Source organism: Saccopteryx leptura, chromosome 8, assembly GCF_036850995.1.
Source record: "Saccopteryx leptura isolate mSacLep1 chromosome 8, mSacLep1_pri_phased_curated, whole genome shotgun sequence".
In the NCBI taxonomy this organism is placed as follows: Eukaryota; Metazoa; Chordata; class Mammalia; order Chiroptera; family Emballonuridae; genus Saccopteryx; species Saccopteryx leptura.
In genome coordinates, this window is record NC_089510.1 from 74,664,717 (window position 1) to 74,680,480 (window position 15,764).

Consider the following 15,764-nt stretch of genomic DNA (forward strand, 5'->3'; position numbering starts at 1 on the left):
AAATAAATTAAAAAAAAATTAAAAGACCATTCTGGCTCCTGGAGGAGAATAACGGAGAAGGGGGTGTCAAGGAATTGCTTACGAGGCGATTATATCTTCTAGACCCGTGCTGTCCCATGCAATAGTCACTGGCCACATGTAGATATTCAAATCTAAATTAGTTTTAATTAGGCTAAATTAAAAGTTCAGTATCTCAATAGCAATGGCCCCATTTCCAACTGCTTAATGGCCCCATGTGGCCAGGGGTTACTGCCCTGAACAGTGCAGGTCCAGCACAAGTCCATTATCACAGGAAGTTCTTACAGAGTGCCCTTGTCTGAACAAGGCAACATGGTGGCTTAGCCTGGGGGAGGTGTCCGGAGGCAGAGGGAAGGGGAGACTAGGGCAGACTCAGGATATAATGTTAGGATAGAGCCTATAAGCCCAGAAGATAGATTAGACGTAGGAGTGCATGGAAAAGGGCTGAGTCAAGGACAACTCCTAACTGTTCTGACTCATTACTTCACCAGGCTGCCCACCTCTCTCTGCTCAGTCCTTGCTTTCATGAAGCAACCATCTGTCTATTAACTCAGCTTCTCGGGTCCTTCCATAACTGAATGGTAGCTATGAATACTCCAATGTACAGATCCCTGGGACATTCTGGCTCCTAGAGCAAACAGACAGACCATAGTTTCTAAATGCAAAATTAAGTACATAAAGATGGGAAGCAAATACGCAGTAAAAATGTAAAACGAGGTTCCAGGGCACCCAGGACGCAACCCATGAGAAAAGAAATATGGAAGAAAAAAAACACTATCCAAAACTTGGCTGGTGCTCAAGGAAAGACTCAACAGCTGACAAGTAGAACAGAACTACCAGATACAATATTTGCAAAATCCAAAATTTTGTTTTCAACAGCAAATCCACTGAAAGATACGTGCCTGCATAAGCTAAGTAGAAAACAGCAAATGCATCTCATCTCAAGATGGTGTAGGCCTATCATGGTTTATGAACAGATAAACCATGTTATGGCCATGAGTGCTACGAAAAATTACAGCCTGACCAGATGGTGGCGCAGTAGAGTGTCGACCTAGGACACTGAGGACCCAAGTTTGAAACTCCAAAGTAGCTAGCTTGAGCACAGCCTCACCAGCTTGAGGGCGGGTTCATCCGGCTTGAACACAGCCTCACCAGCTTGAGGGTGGGTTCATCCGGCTTGAGCACAGCCTCACCAGCTTGAGGGCGGGTTCATCCGGCTTGAGCACAGCCTCACCAGCTTGAGGGCGGGTTCATCCGGCTTGAGCACAGCCTCACCAGCTTGAGGTTAGGATTGGCTTGAGTGAGGGATAGGTTTAAGTATGGGATTGTAGACATGATCCCATGGTCACTGGCTTGAGCCCAAGGTAACTGGCTTGAGCAAGTGCTCACTGGCTCAGCTGGAGCCCCTAACCCTGTCAAGGCACATATGAGAAGCAACCAATGAACAACTAAAGTGACACAACTACAAGTTGATGCTTCTCGTCTCTGTCACTTCCTGTCCATCCCTGTCTATCTGTCCTATCTTTCTCTCTCTCTATTTAAAAAAATTAGAAATATTAATGCAATAGGGGTCCTTCCAGCTTACTCCAACTTGGGGTGTTCCTCCGCCTTATTGCTGAATGGGCTAAATGCAGGGTCCAAACAGGTAGGTTTTGACATAATATAAAATCACTGTCCCACTGAGGCATCATTTGTTAACTTTTTCCCTAAGTATAAAACCAGATCTTTGGTCTGGGTGTCTGTAGCAGTAAGGACACTGTCACCTGACCAGTTGGGGATGGAAGGGCTCAGGCAGGGCACACTGAGCAGCTACTATAAGGCTCAGATGGGCAAAATAAAAATCGCCAGAGGATGACGGCACTCAGGGGAGCGTCTGCAGCGACCCCATGGAGAAGCCACAGTGCACTGACATTGTTCCCAGCCTACAGCTTTAAACACAGGAAATGTGAAACCACCTTGTCAAAGGTAAAAACCTTTCACAGTCATGTCATGATTTTCTAAAAGAGGTGGCTTTCTTCAGAATGCGTCTCCCCTGACAAACTACATTATACATGAGGATTAGGTGTCCAGGCTAACCCATGAAAGCCCAGCACAATGAGCTAAACTTGAGAATGATAAAAGGCCTGAGCAGATCTCCCCCTAAAAATGTGGCCAGCACACTCATGCCCAAGGCTTTCGCTTCTGGGCGGAGCCTGACCCAGAATCACCAAGTACGGCATGTCTCTCGTTGACAAAGCCAAGACCATACAAATCCCGTTTCACCTTCTTCTCAGAAGGATCCCTCCCACTATATCCCACAGAAGAAATGGGTAGCAATAAGGCAGCTCGGATCACAACCCTGCAAGGTGAGTTGGACAGCCAGAAAAAACAAGGTTCAGAGAAATTCAATGATGTTAAGGCACTTGCTGAAGTCATATTGCTACTAAATAGTAAAGGGGTGGGGAGACTTGAACCCAGGCCAGTCTGCCCCACACCTGCTGCCTGGAGCAACTGAGAAGCAGATGTCCTCATGGTGCAGGAGTGAAGTGGCCGTCTGTCAGCAAGCACACTCCATCATGGGGGCCTGGGGGAAAAAGCAGTTTGTTCTTTTTTTTTTTTTTTAACTTTTTTTTTTATTTTTTTTTTTATTATTCATTTTTAGAGAGGAGAGAGAGAGACAGAGAGGACAGAGAGACAGAGAGAGAGAAGGGGGGAGGAGCTGGAAGCATCAACTCCCATATGTGTCTTGACCAGGCAAGCCCAGGGTTTCGAACCTGCGACCTCAGCATTTCCAGGTCAACGCTTTATCCCCTGCACCACCACAGGTCAGGCCAATTTCTTCTTTTTTTACAAGGCTGTTTCATCCCAAGAAAATAAAAGGGACAGGCGAAGGAGAGCCACTCCTCTCAAGTAAGGAGCCTTTGTCAGATGCTCTGCCACGCTTTCCTGTAGGGGAGGAGAGGGGCTTCAGCAGGCCCTGCCAGCTCCACTCCCCAAACCCAAAAGGGCCGCTGAAGCCCCTGGGAGGTGGCTGCTCCAGGCCGACAGGTCCCTGATAACCCAAGCTGCCGGGCTCCGAGATGCTGAAGTAGCTCCAGGGTTTGGTGACCCCACAATCCACCCACCCTCATCATGTCCAGCCACTGGATCTGTCTGTGGCCCTGCTCTGCTGGTGGGGGCGTGGAGAGAGAGCCCGCACCAGCTGAGGCTCCTTCCAAAGCCTCAGGCTGAAGACTGGATGGCAGAACATGCCGAATGGCCAGTCCAAAGGAGCAATTCAGCAGTTGTTTCCAAAGGGTACAATACAGGAATTACTTCCACGGCCACCTGCAGTGCCCCCGTCCCATTCTTTACCTTCTGGCCCATATGTTCTCTTTCCTCTTGGCCAGTGAACCCGCTAATCCCATTAACAGATCGCCAAACCCAATTCTAAGAACTGCTGGGGACAGAAGCATCTATGTCAGCGGTTCTCAACCTGGGGGTCGCGACCCCCAGGTTGAGAACCGCTGATCTATGTCCAGGTACCACTTTACAGCCACACCCAAAGAACTAACGAGGACTTAAAAAGCAACACTTGGTTTGATTAGGAGAAAGGTTTCATAATTGCAACTCACTCACAAGAACCATTAACCTCTGGACCTATCGCCCATGTAGTTAACAAGGGGCAAATTTCCTCTAGTGTGATTTTATTTCTTAAAACAGTAAGATTTCAATGTATTCCATCTAGAAGTATATGTGCAACATGATTTTCTGTTCAAATTTCTAGCTCCTAGAAAAAAATGCTACCACAGGCTCCCGAGTTTCTCTAGAATTGAGCCAATCAATAGGATGGCAAGAGGCACGTGCCAGTCACTGCTTCCTCTACAACTTAGGGGAAAAGGTCCCAGGAGCAAAGAGGAGGGGCCCTGGGGACTTTCAAAAGGAAGGGCCATTCACCAGCCTGCCTCCGTCAGAACCTGACCGCTGAGCTCCATCCCAGGCTCGTTTTCCCAGTGGGCATGCAGGACTTGCCCACTTGCATTTGACCATCTCACCTTCCTCATTTACATCCTGATTCACTCTCCCTCAAGCTACAAAGTGTGAAGTCATCTTTAACTCCTCCCACTCCTTCACCACTGCATATTCTATCACCAAGTTGGACCATACTGTTTATGGAAATTTCTATTGAGTTTATTCCTACACCCAACCACTTGTATTCCTCACTGTCATCATCCTGTTGAAAGCACACCCTGTATAATATTACCAGAGATTCCTTCCTAGTTGAATTCCTATTCAATCTCCCCACCTCCCAACCAACTATTTCTCATTCCACTTCTAGAACAGCCGCACTGTTTAAAACTTTAACATCTACATGTGCTTCAGGGTCTAACCTCATGACACATCAGGCCTAAGTCCCATCTCTGCCACATACCAGTCTTAGAACACGCTCTTGAACAGCTACGTACCTAACCTCTGACTCTCAGTTTTCTCATCTATAAAACAGGGCAGCAATACTAATTATCATTTATAAACCAATTATTACTGTAATTATATGAGACAATATATATATCAATAAAAGTACCTAGTACAGTGTTTGACTCTTAATATACTCAAAATTGGTGCTTACACTCCAAATGAAAGAAAGATCCATGTCATATTCTCCCTGTGGTCCTTGGTCTCCTTCCTAAGTACTCACACCATCCCTTCCCCCACAGCACCTAGCACAGTGCTGGGTATATATATAGTAGGCTTTAAATAAGCATTAACATTTTCCAATATATAAAAAACAAAATGTTTTATTTTCAATATTATCACAGGAAGCATATACTGTGCACCTCAAGCAACATGTCTAATCTGGTGGCCTGTCCAGAGTCATTAAATTCTTGTCATGACTGCATTGTCCTGCTGTTCTAACCCTAAAAATAGGAGCTGTTGTTCTCATCTTCCCTGTGCATGGGGACAAGGGGAGTCCTTGACTGATCACTCATAATACTGAACGTGCTTGGGCTACATCCACAGAGACCAGCCTTCTTGTCACCTGCCTGAGGGACACCAGGTGTAATCACATCTACCAAGACCCCCTGGGCACCTAGCATCACAACACACAAAACACTCGCGTGTTCCCAAGACCCCTTTTCCTGCCTTCTCAAGAGTCAAGTTTATGACTCGTCAGAAAACATAAAATAAAGAACACAATATTGGCTTTTTATGCCAAAATACATGGTGATGATTTTTTTAAAACTAGGAAAAAAAAAAAGATGCAGCCTACTAGACATAGTTTTACAAATGGCAGACTTTTCAGTCCTCTCTTTTCCTTTTTAATCTCAAAGACCTCAGCTATTCCACATCTACAGCAATCAGTATCCTGACCATGATGAATATGGACAATGTGCTTTGAAAGCTCAGGAAAATGAATGTCCAGCTCTGCTGGGGAGGGAGAAGGGAGTTCACAGTATAAGGACTGGTAGGGTTCTCCTGCGGGGGTACAAGGGGCTGAGGGGGTGGGAGCAGGAACTCTAGGCTGAGCATAGAGCCTGTGAGGAACACAGCGGCCTCTGTGCCAAATGGAACGTAACCAGACGGCAGGTGCTAAGTGACAACACTGGCTAGGAAAGCTGGATCAAGATGTGTTATGTTAGAAAAGTCTGAATGGTGCCGTTGAAAACTTCTAGACAGGGAAATAATAGGATAAGACACGTGTTTCAGAAAAACAACTGAGAGTACAATGTGACAGACAGGAAGGGAGGCAAGGTGGTCAATGAAGAGGCTTCTGCAAGAGTGCAGGCAAGAAGTGATGAGGGCTTGTACCCTAGCAGTGGAGGACAGAGGACAGACCTGGGCACCTGGTCACGAGTGAGATATGACATAAAAGAGATGGAGGTACACCAGGTTCACAACAGCATTTTTCACAATAGCCAAAAGGCAAAAGCAACCCAAGTGTCCATCAACAGATGAATGAGGAAACAAAATGTGGTACACACATATAATGGAATATTATTCTGCTTTAAAAGGGAAGCAAATTGCCCAACCAGGCGATGGCACAGTGGATAGAGCTTCGGACTGGGATGTAGAGGACCCAGGTTCGAGACCCCGAGGTGGCCAGGTTGAGCGCAGGCTCATCTGGTTTGAGCAAAGCTCACCAGCTTGGACCCAAGGTCTGCTGTAGCCCCATGGTCAAGGCACATATGAGAAAGCAATCAATGAACAACTAAAGTGCCACAACGAAAAACTGATGATTGACGCTTCTCATCTCTCTGCGTTCCTGTCTGTCCATCGCTCTCTCTGACTCTTGCTCTTTCTCTGTAAAAAAATTAATTAATTAAAATAAAAGGGTAGCAAATTCCAACACATACTACAACATGAGAACCTTAAAAACATTATGGTACATAAGCCTGACCAGGCGGTGACACAGTGAATAGAGCGTTGAACAGGGATGCAGAGGACCCAGGTTCGAAACCCCGAGGTCGCCAACTTGAGCACAGGGTCACTGGCTTGAGCATGAGATCATAGACATGACCCCATGGTCGCTGGCTTGAGCCCAAAGATCGCTGGCTTGAAGCCCAAGGTTACTGACTTGAGCTAGGGGTCACTCACTCTGGTGTAGCCCCGCAGTCAAGGCACATATGAGAAAGCAATCAATGAACAACTAAGGTGTTGCAACGAAAAACTAATGATTGATGCTTCTCATCTCTCACCATTCCTGTCTGTCTGTCCCTATCTATCCCTCTCTCTGACTCTCTCTGTCTCAGTCACACACACACACAAAGACCTGGACTTGGAGCCTGGACTGCAGAGGAGTAAGTGCTAACAGGACACAGACAGATGGACAAAGCTAAACCCTAAGCCTGGAGCAGGGGAAGCCAAGATAAAATCCGACTTACACCCCAGAATTTCCAAAAGACTCCAGAACTGGCAGCCCCCAGTAACTCTGGAAGTTGGGGTAAAACAAGGACAAACATAAGAAGGAAGGGTTGGAAATCTATCCAGGTAGCAGCCAGAGCCCCAGAGCCTATCCCACTCCGAGCAAATCACTGGGGGTCTGTTCTAAAGCAGGTAGAAACACAGAACGTGGGTTTGTAGGACAATGGCCTTAGTTAAGAATAGGAGTTCCATCCTGACTGCACAGGGACTTAGAGGTGTAGGTGATTACATGTGCATCGGTACAGATTGAGTCAGAAAATACAAACTAGTCCAGGTGTTTCAGGCAAGAAGGGATGTAATACAGGGAACTGGAGGCTTACAAATCCTGGGAGGAGCTGTGTGAGTCAAGGTCAGAGAAACCACCACCGTGTGCAGGAAATCAAGATGCACAAGCAGCGCAAAGAGCTGCTGATGATCTCAGCCTCCCCACGACTAGACTTTGAGTCCCACAAGAACTAGGAAAACCCCGCATCTGCCACGTGCCAGAACTGCAGTAGCAATCGTAGCTTCTTCTCTTCCCCTTCTGAATCTCTCACTGGTAGATTCAAAAATCAAAATCCTGCTCTCAAAGGTGCCCATGTTGCCAGCTCCTGCAACATAAGAAACCGCATAGGAAACCACATAGGAAAGCAGGGACAGGATGGAGAACCAGAGACAACACCAGCCAGTGTCCACATCCAGAGGCTGAGACCGTCTCCGTCCACTTCTCCCACTCAGCTCCCTGAGCACTGGCACACAGGCGTCCACTTCCCAGGCAACCGGTGACCAGTGGTCGAAGCAAAGACAGTGTGATGCTCACGGTTCCCCACAGAAACAGCGCAGCCAGGTCACACTACAGGGAAGCTCCCAGGCAACAGGATAAATTCTCACCTCTGAGAGAGCCAACAGCTCCGTCTGAGGAGTTGCAAATTTTTTCAAAAGGAGTCAAATTTCTACATTTTAATTTGCTTCAAAAAGAATATATGAGACATATGACATTTCAGGTTGAGCTAAGATAACAACCAACTCCTCAATCACTACACGTGTGAAAACATGAACCCAGGGAGGCCACAGTGCAGGAGGGGTATGCCAAGGGAAGAGCCAGTTAGTGTACATTTCTTGCCTAAACTCTAGCACTCTGGTTTTCAAAGTATGACCTGGGAACCCTGTAATGCCCCCAAGATCCTTCAAGTAATCTGCAAGGTCAAGCTGTTTTCATAACACAAATTTCTTTGTTTTTTTCACTCTCTTTCTCTCGTGAGCATACAATGGAATTTTTTAGTCTTCATGGCATCTAATGACATCACCATTCAAATAGCTAAGGAAATGGAAGCTGTTTTAAATATTTCTGTCTTAATTTCTAATATGCTAACTATTAATAGAAACCATATAATAGCTCTTTGGGGTCCAAAATTCAGGAGTAGAAAAGAGCCAAAGAGCTTGAGAATCATTGCTATAAAACCACTTTTTAGTTAACTGCTTTGGGCAGGGACTTTTGATATGTGAAACTAACTCGACTTCGTTTAGGTTTACATCTTCAAAGAAAAAACCATCTGTACTTCCTAAATTTTGCTTTACTATCTTATATCAGTTTCTGTTTATCCATTAGGATCATGACTTTTTCCACATAAATACTAAATTAAATTATTCTCCTCCAAGTAAGCACTATGATGGCAAGTCTCACTCCCTGGAAGGTAGCATGCATAGCGCAATAATAAAAAGCAGATTCTATGGGGACTCAAACAGATATTACACACCAATGATCACGGCAGCTTTACTCACAACAGCCAAATGGTGGAAACAACCCAAATGTCCATCAACAGAGAAATGCATAAAACAATGTGGTACACACATACAGTGGAATACTACTCAGCCTTAAAAATAAAGAAAATTCTGGCCTTGGTCGGCTGGCTCAGTGGATAAAATGTCAGCCCATGTATGGACGTCCATGGTTTGATCCCATTCAGGGCACACAAGAGAAGCGGCCATCTGCTACTCTCCCCCACATACTTCCCCTTCTCTCCTGTAGCCAGTGGATTGGTTGGTCCAAGCATCACTGGCTTGAGGCACTAAAAATAGCTCGATTAATTCTAGCATCTGCCCCCACCAGGTGGGTCCTAGTCAGGGTGCTGCTGGGAGTCTGTCTCAGTTTCCCCTCATAAGTAAATAAATAAATACATATTCTAATGCATACTACAACATGGATGAACCCTGAAGATATGCTAAACAAAATAAACCAGACACAAAAGGTCAAATACTGTGTGATACCACTTACATGAAGAGCCTAGAATAGACAGAAAATAAAAGGGTGGTTACCAGGTATGGCTGAAAGGGAGATATTATAAACAACAAATAACACTTTCATGGCTCTTATCGCTGAGGAAATCCCAAGAGTTTTAAGAGGTCTGTGCCGAGAACAAAGACCAAATGTACATTCCTTATTATAAAGACACAGTATCACAGAAGGGTTTACTGAGCCCCTGATACGAAGTTTTCCTACAAGTGGATGACCTCCAAGCCTTTCCCAGCAGTTATCTAAAGCAGCCACTCCCATGATGCCCCGTCCATCCGTCCATCCGTCCATCCGTCCATCCACCAGAGCTGGGCAAAGACTACCAGGAAAGCAGAGAATCAACAGTAACATCTCAACATCACAAAAACATCTCAGAGCTTTGAAGAATGGGAGAAAAGCTCCTTTTTACCAAATAGTGCTGACTGATGCTGGGAGGGAAGAGGTGTGGGGACATTGATTATGCTGGTCTCACATCCTCCCAAGCCACCTTTTTGGTGTGTCAAGCTGCTTGCCTTGGCGGGTGTGGCCTGTCGTCTTAGTCTCCCTGCACCAGGGTCTCACCCTTCTCAACCTCTCCAGCACACATTCAAACCTGAGAGAGTGAGGGCATTTCACCCCTGGAGCACCCTTGACCAATGGGAGCCAGAAGATAAAACTCCCCTCTTCCATGTCTGAGGTGCATGATGCAGAGGTACATTCAATAGTTCAAGTCCGCGCACTATCAAGCATCAGTGGCCCCGTGGTAGGCGGCTCCATCACTCACTCTTGGGTTGGCTTTCCTTCATTCCCTTTGTCATTGTTCCCATGGATGTTCTTCCACCTCCGTTCCCTGGATACCTATCCAAAATAAACTGCCTGAGTCTAAGCTGACCTCGACCTTCCAGTTGACCTCAGCTAAGACCAGACATAAGATAAGCTCTCCACCCAGACAGGTGGGGAGGGAGCATGTAAGCACACGAAGGGCCCGGCTCCTCCCGTACCTAATGCTTGCTACGAGGCTTCACACCTACTTGATGTTTTAAAACTATCAGTTAAATGGGTAAAAGAAAATAAAAATAACAGTGAACTATGAAAACAGACTATAACTAACTGCTCTGGTGTATGACACAGACTCTAAGTAATAACGGAGGCTTCAGAGGAAAGGATGAAGTCAGAAGCAGAAAGGGAAAGGTGAGGAAGAGCCAGAAAGATGATCAAGAGGGGAAGGTGGTCCTGGAAAAGGAAATGAATCTCAACACGTTAAACACACAGAGTCTGGCCTGCATGGAGCTGGAGACAGAGGGCAGACGGGGGAAAGTGCATTGTGGTGAAGCAGGGGCCCAACAGCACCAGGGAATGATGTAGATGGTACATGGTGGTCCTTGCAGATGTGTGAGCAGACGTGTGAACCCATTTCCTCACTTCGCCACACTGAACTTTCTGCACAGCCCCTGACAACCACTCAGGCTCAACCATGACTGACTCAACCATCAGGTATTTTTTTTCTTTCTACAGTGATTGCCAACTGGCCAGGCACACTTAACATATTAATTTATTTAACCCACAAAACAACCTCACGTGGTAGGTGCTATTATTTCTTTTTATTTAATTTTTTAGGAGAGACAGGAAGGGGGAAAGAGAGAGAGGAAGTAGAGAAAGAAGCATCAACTCACAGTTGCTTCAGTTTGGTTATTCATTGATTCCTTCTCAAATAAGCCTTGACCAGGGACAAGGTAGGGGGGCTCAAGCTGAGCCAGTGACCCACTGATTAAGTCAGTGACCCTGGGCTTCAAGCCATCAACCACAGGATCATGTCCATAATCCCATGCTCACGCCAGCAAGCCCACACTCAAAGCAGCTATCTCAGGGTTTCGAACCTGGGATCTCAGCATCCCAGATCAACACTATCCACTGTGCTACCAACAGTCAGGCGAGATAGATCCTATTATTGACCTCATTTTACATATGGAGAAACTGAGGCACATAGAAGTTACATAACTGGGTGACAGAGCTAAGACTCTCCCTCTCTCTATCACATCTGTCCCCCACAATCAATAAAGTCACCACATTCTATATAACCTCACATGATTCCTTTTTAAAAGTGTCTCACATGTTGTGGCCTTGACAGTTTCAGAACCTGTAACCACATGTAATGCATACATTTCCTAGACATTCATTGAGTTCCTGGTATATACATCAGATGCTGGGCAGGCTACTATGGACACAAGATGTCCTCACTCTCCAGAAAGGTCACATTACAGATCTTGCAAAATGAGCCAAGTGCCCTGGCTGGGTAGCTCAGTTGGTTTGGTCAGAGCATCATGCCCATATGTCAAGGCTGTAGGTTCAATCCCCAGTCCAAGCACATACAAGAATCAACCAATGAATGCATAAATAAATGGAACAACAAATCGATGTTTCTCCCCCCCCCCTCTTTCTCCCTCTTCTCTCCCCCTTCCTCTCTCTAGAACAGTGGTTCTCAACCTGTGGGTCGCGACCTCGGCGGGAGTCGAACGACCCACAGGTTGAGAACCGCTACTCTAGAATCAATCAAATTTTTTTTTAAAAAAACAAGTCACAGAGAGGTGAACCCATCAGTCAAGGTGGCAAAGTGGGCCCAGGATGAAACCAAACTGGCAGATGGAAAAACATATTCTCACTCATCCCAGGGGAATTGTTACTGAGCACCTGCTGTGTGCTAAGCCTGAGAAGGTGAGAGAAAAGGAAGGACAGGGACACTGGTATGAGTTGTGCCATCCCACTCAACACACCAACCAAGGGGAAAGGTGAAGCACAGCAAAGGTGGTCACACCATCCCTCAGATGTGAAAGATACATAATAAAAATTTACCAATTCAATCCTTCTCTCACACTTTTTTAAAATTCATTTTTAGAGAAAGAGAGAGAAAAAAGGGGTGGTGGAGCAGGAAGCATCAACTCCATACGTGCCTTGACCGGGCAAGCCCAGTGTTTTGAACTGGCGACCTCAGTGTTCCAGGTCGACACTTTATCCACTGCGCCACCACAGGTCAGGCTCCTCTCACACTTTAAATCACACAACTTTCAGTAGCTTCCCACAACTGACTACAGGTGTAGAATCAAAATCCTGTTCCGGGTATTCAAGGACCCCATCTTCTACTCTCTACCTGGTTCTCACTCACTTCTTATATAAGGAAATAAGAAAATAATATTCACACTTTATGTTTACACATGTGATTTACCTTGCTTGGAATGTTGGTCTCCTTTATTTCTATCCATCTCTATCTATGACCTTTTTCAAAAGTGCCTAAAGCAAGGAGGATAACTATTTTTTTCACTCAAACAGCTTTGGTCTCTTCTCTACCACAGTCCCATAGCACTTGTGGATAAGCTTCTAACTGTGTTTGGCACCAATGAACTTTACAGCCATGCCTGTATGGGTTGGCACATGGCAGGTGCTCAAGAAGCCTCGTTAAATTCATGATGAAGTGTTAAGTAAGTACCATAGGAAAAGATCTCGTATTATCATGCACTGTGCTTTAATAAAATGTATTATAAAACTTCTTTCTCTTCCTCCCTGAAACAGATAATGAAATATACTGATTCATCAGTCTTGTAAATAAGTCCAGTCTTCTCCAAGGAACTAATATGACATGAATGAAATCATCATTTTAAAATGGACAAGATGCTTCTAGAACAGTAAGCTACCAATAACTTTTTATGGAAGTGAATTAAAATCATCAGCTTTTCACACTGGCTATACACTATATAACGAGGTAAATATTTCCAATAAAAATTTGTATTAAAAAAATTTTTTAAAGATAAATCCAGACCAAACACAGAAAAAGTAGTTTGACCCACTTGCCATGTTGTACTCTCCTAAAAGACTTGGGCCCCTTTTTCTTCCTGGAGTTCACAATTTGTCAGTTGCTTAAAAGACCATCATCCCTCTGCACCCTGAGGAGCTGTTAGCGGGAACCTGCCCAACACTGGACACAAAATCCAAAAATGGAATTTTCAAATACTTTGTGAATAATAGAATTTAATGCCATTGCTAAGAGTCCCTTTAAATAGTGATCACAATATGCTGAGTATTAAACAAAACCACTTCATTCCACTCTACATACACCTGAAAGGAAAAATAAGTATCAAACAAATAAGCAAGATTTTTATCCCCCAAATAATCTGGAATTAGCATAAAAGAAAAACTAAATGTCACAAAGAGAATACTAATTCTGGTGCTCCACTGTATACCAAACAAAAATGCTTTGAAATCAGCCAAATAATCCACAAGATAATAAAGGATACTTTGGAATTTTGACACTCATTGGGTTGCTTTTTCCCCCCTCCCACAATCCTCTACATAGTATGAATAAAATTTGTTAAGACTATTGTGAAACCAGCCTCAGTTTTTCCATCCATGCACCTCCGGGTTGCATTGAGATCTGCCGGGTGACACATGAGATCTAAAGTGGGCGGATAAAAATAACCTGGTCCTCAGAAAGACATGATAAACGCCAGACAGCTGAGTCACTTTGAAGCCCAATTTGACTCCTGAAAGGGACATTCGCACTTCTTTTCCTTCTCACACATACACATACAACCCAGTGAAAATCACCATGAATGCGCTGGGTGGAGGTAAGGTTCATCAGTCTTAATTTCCTCCAGTCACTGAGGTCACGACTTGAGATTGAACTTTTAATAATTTATACCAGTGCATTTCAGTCCAAGTGGCTCACTTAAAGGCGGAAGAAGAGTGGTTTAAGTAAACCATAATAATCCAGGAGACCCCCTAGTTCTGCTGCCCGAGTATAAGCACCAGAAGGTTTCTTCTGACATTGTTACGGAAAGAAAATGTGTGGGGAGAAATGGAAAGTGAAGGAGGCAGAGCTCAGAAAGGAAATTCGGGCGGTCCAGGAGTGGGACTCCCTGGGCCAAGTCAACGGTCTAAGAGAAAGGCTATAGGTGCCGGCGGGGACTAACCCCGTCCACCTAGCACCCTCGGCTCTCGCCCCGGGGAGAACGCAAACCCTCTGCAACTTGGGAGCTCTGATCTGGGACCTCTTCCATTCGACCCTTCAAACGGTGCCTGAGCTGTGGGCAGGAAGGTGGGAATTGAGGCCCTGTCCTCATGGCAGAGCAAAGCCCCGGGCAACCCACCTTCGGCCGCAGGCAGCGCCGAGTACGCAGCAGACACTAAGAGTTGCCGAACTGCAGTCGCCCGGAGCCAACTCCGCCGCCGGGAGGAGGAGGTCCCCGTCCGCCACTGCGCATCTTCTCCTCCCGCTACACGTGCGGCCGAGTTCCCGGCCCGCAGCCGCCCCAGGCTGCCGGCTCCGCGACCCTCCCCCGAGGCAGCCGGAGCGCAGCCGAGCCTCACTCACCGGCGAGTCGTAGGAGAAGGCGCATTCGGTCTTGTAGACGCGGTCCCCGGACCTGGGCACGCGGATCGTGGGCATGTGGGGCACCAGGAGCTCGCCGATGTCCCCTGCAGCCATCTTCCTGCTGCCGCTGCCCCCCGGCATGCCCAACAGGGCGCCCCGGCGCTGCATGGCCGCGGCGCGGACCCAAGCCGAGCCGAAGTGCTGGGACTGCCGCTGCGGCGGCGGCGGTGGCGGTGGCGGCGGGCGGAGCGGACTACGGCGCGAGCGGGGCGCGGGGAGGAGCGGGCCGCGGGGCGGGGGAGAGCTCCGGGGCCTGGGGCCCGCAGGCGGGGCGGGGCGGGGAGGGGAGACGCTGCTATTTTTAATCCAATGGCAAATCGCGGCCCCAGCTGCAGCGGCAGGCGGAGCGCTGGGGAGCGCCCGCTGCAGCGCGCCGGGGAGGGGGCGCTGGAGAGGGGCCCTGGGCCGGGCGGCGGTGGCGGCAGGCGAGCCCCAGGCGTCGGCTCCGCTACCGGGGCGTGCGAGGGGCGCTTCGCGCCCACGCCGCTGGCGGCCTGGTCCGCACCGCCGCTGGGATTTATACCCTAAATTGTTAGGTTGCGAGTGAGCAACTCCGAAGCAGGAGTGGGGTTTTAAGAACAGCTTGCTTTTAAAATAGCAAGATAGTATGGGGAATTACCTCTGATTGGTAGAGGTGGTACAAATCTGGACCCAAACGTCAGGCCCACATCTAAATTTGCGATTTGCACTTCGGTGTTAACCTCACTCAGGCTTGTTCCTCACCTAACATCTAAAGCTCATTAAAAAAGAATAGGATCTAGTAAAAATATATTTTTGTAATAATACAGATTTTTCTTACGTGTGGGGGAGGGGGGTCAAGATTTTATTCGGGCAGGGGAGGCATTATATTTTTCTCTATCTTTGTACTGTCTTCAGAGTGATACGAGGTCTCCCTGTCCAACATTCAGTTGCTTGATTTTGGAATCTTATGTGCAGACATATAGATATATTTCTGTCTTGCATGTCTAGTTTCTCAAAATAAATAGAGTTGGTTGAATAAAGTTGGTTGGAGGTGGGAGGAGGGATTTGCGAACAGAGCACACCTCGCAGTATACTCCATTTTATAAAAATAAAAATAAATTAAAACACAGGTTTGGTTCCATCGAGGTTACCATTCTACACCGAACGTAAAGGGCGGGGTACCCTGTAATTCCTGCCAGTACTTGAAACGCATAAATAGCAAGAAATAGTGAA

At 46.6% G+C, this 15,764-nt stretch overlaps 1 protein-coding gene across 1 annotated transcript in view; it reads right to left on the reverse strand.

The window, feature by feature from the left end:
* Positions 1-14,736, reverse strand: part of USP13 (ubiquitin specific peptidase 13) — a 142,528-nt gene extending 127,792 nt beyond the window's left edge. The window contains exon 1 of the mRNA XM_066346842.1: positions 14,511-14,736. Coding sequence (XP_066202939.1) covers positions 14,511-14,678 — 168 coding nt within the window. The 5' untranslated portion in view covers positions 14,679-14,736. The remainder of the gene's footprint in view (positions 1-14,510) is intronic.
* Between the last annotated feature and the right edge of the window lie 1,028 nt (positions 14,737-15,764).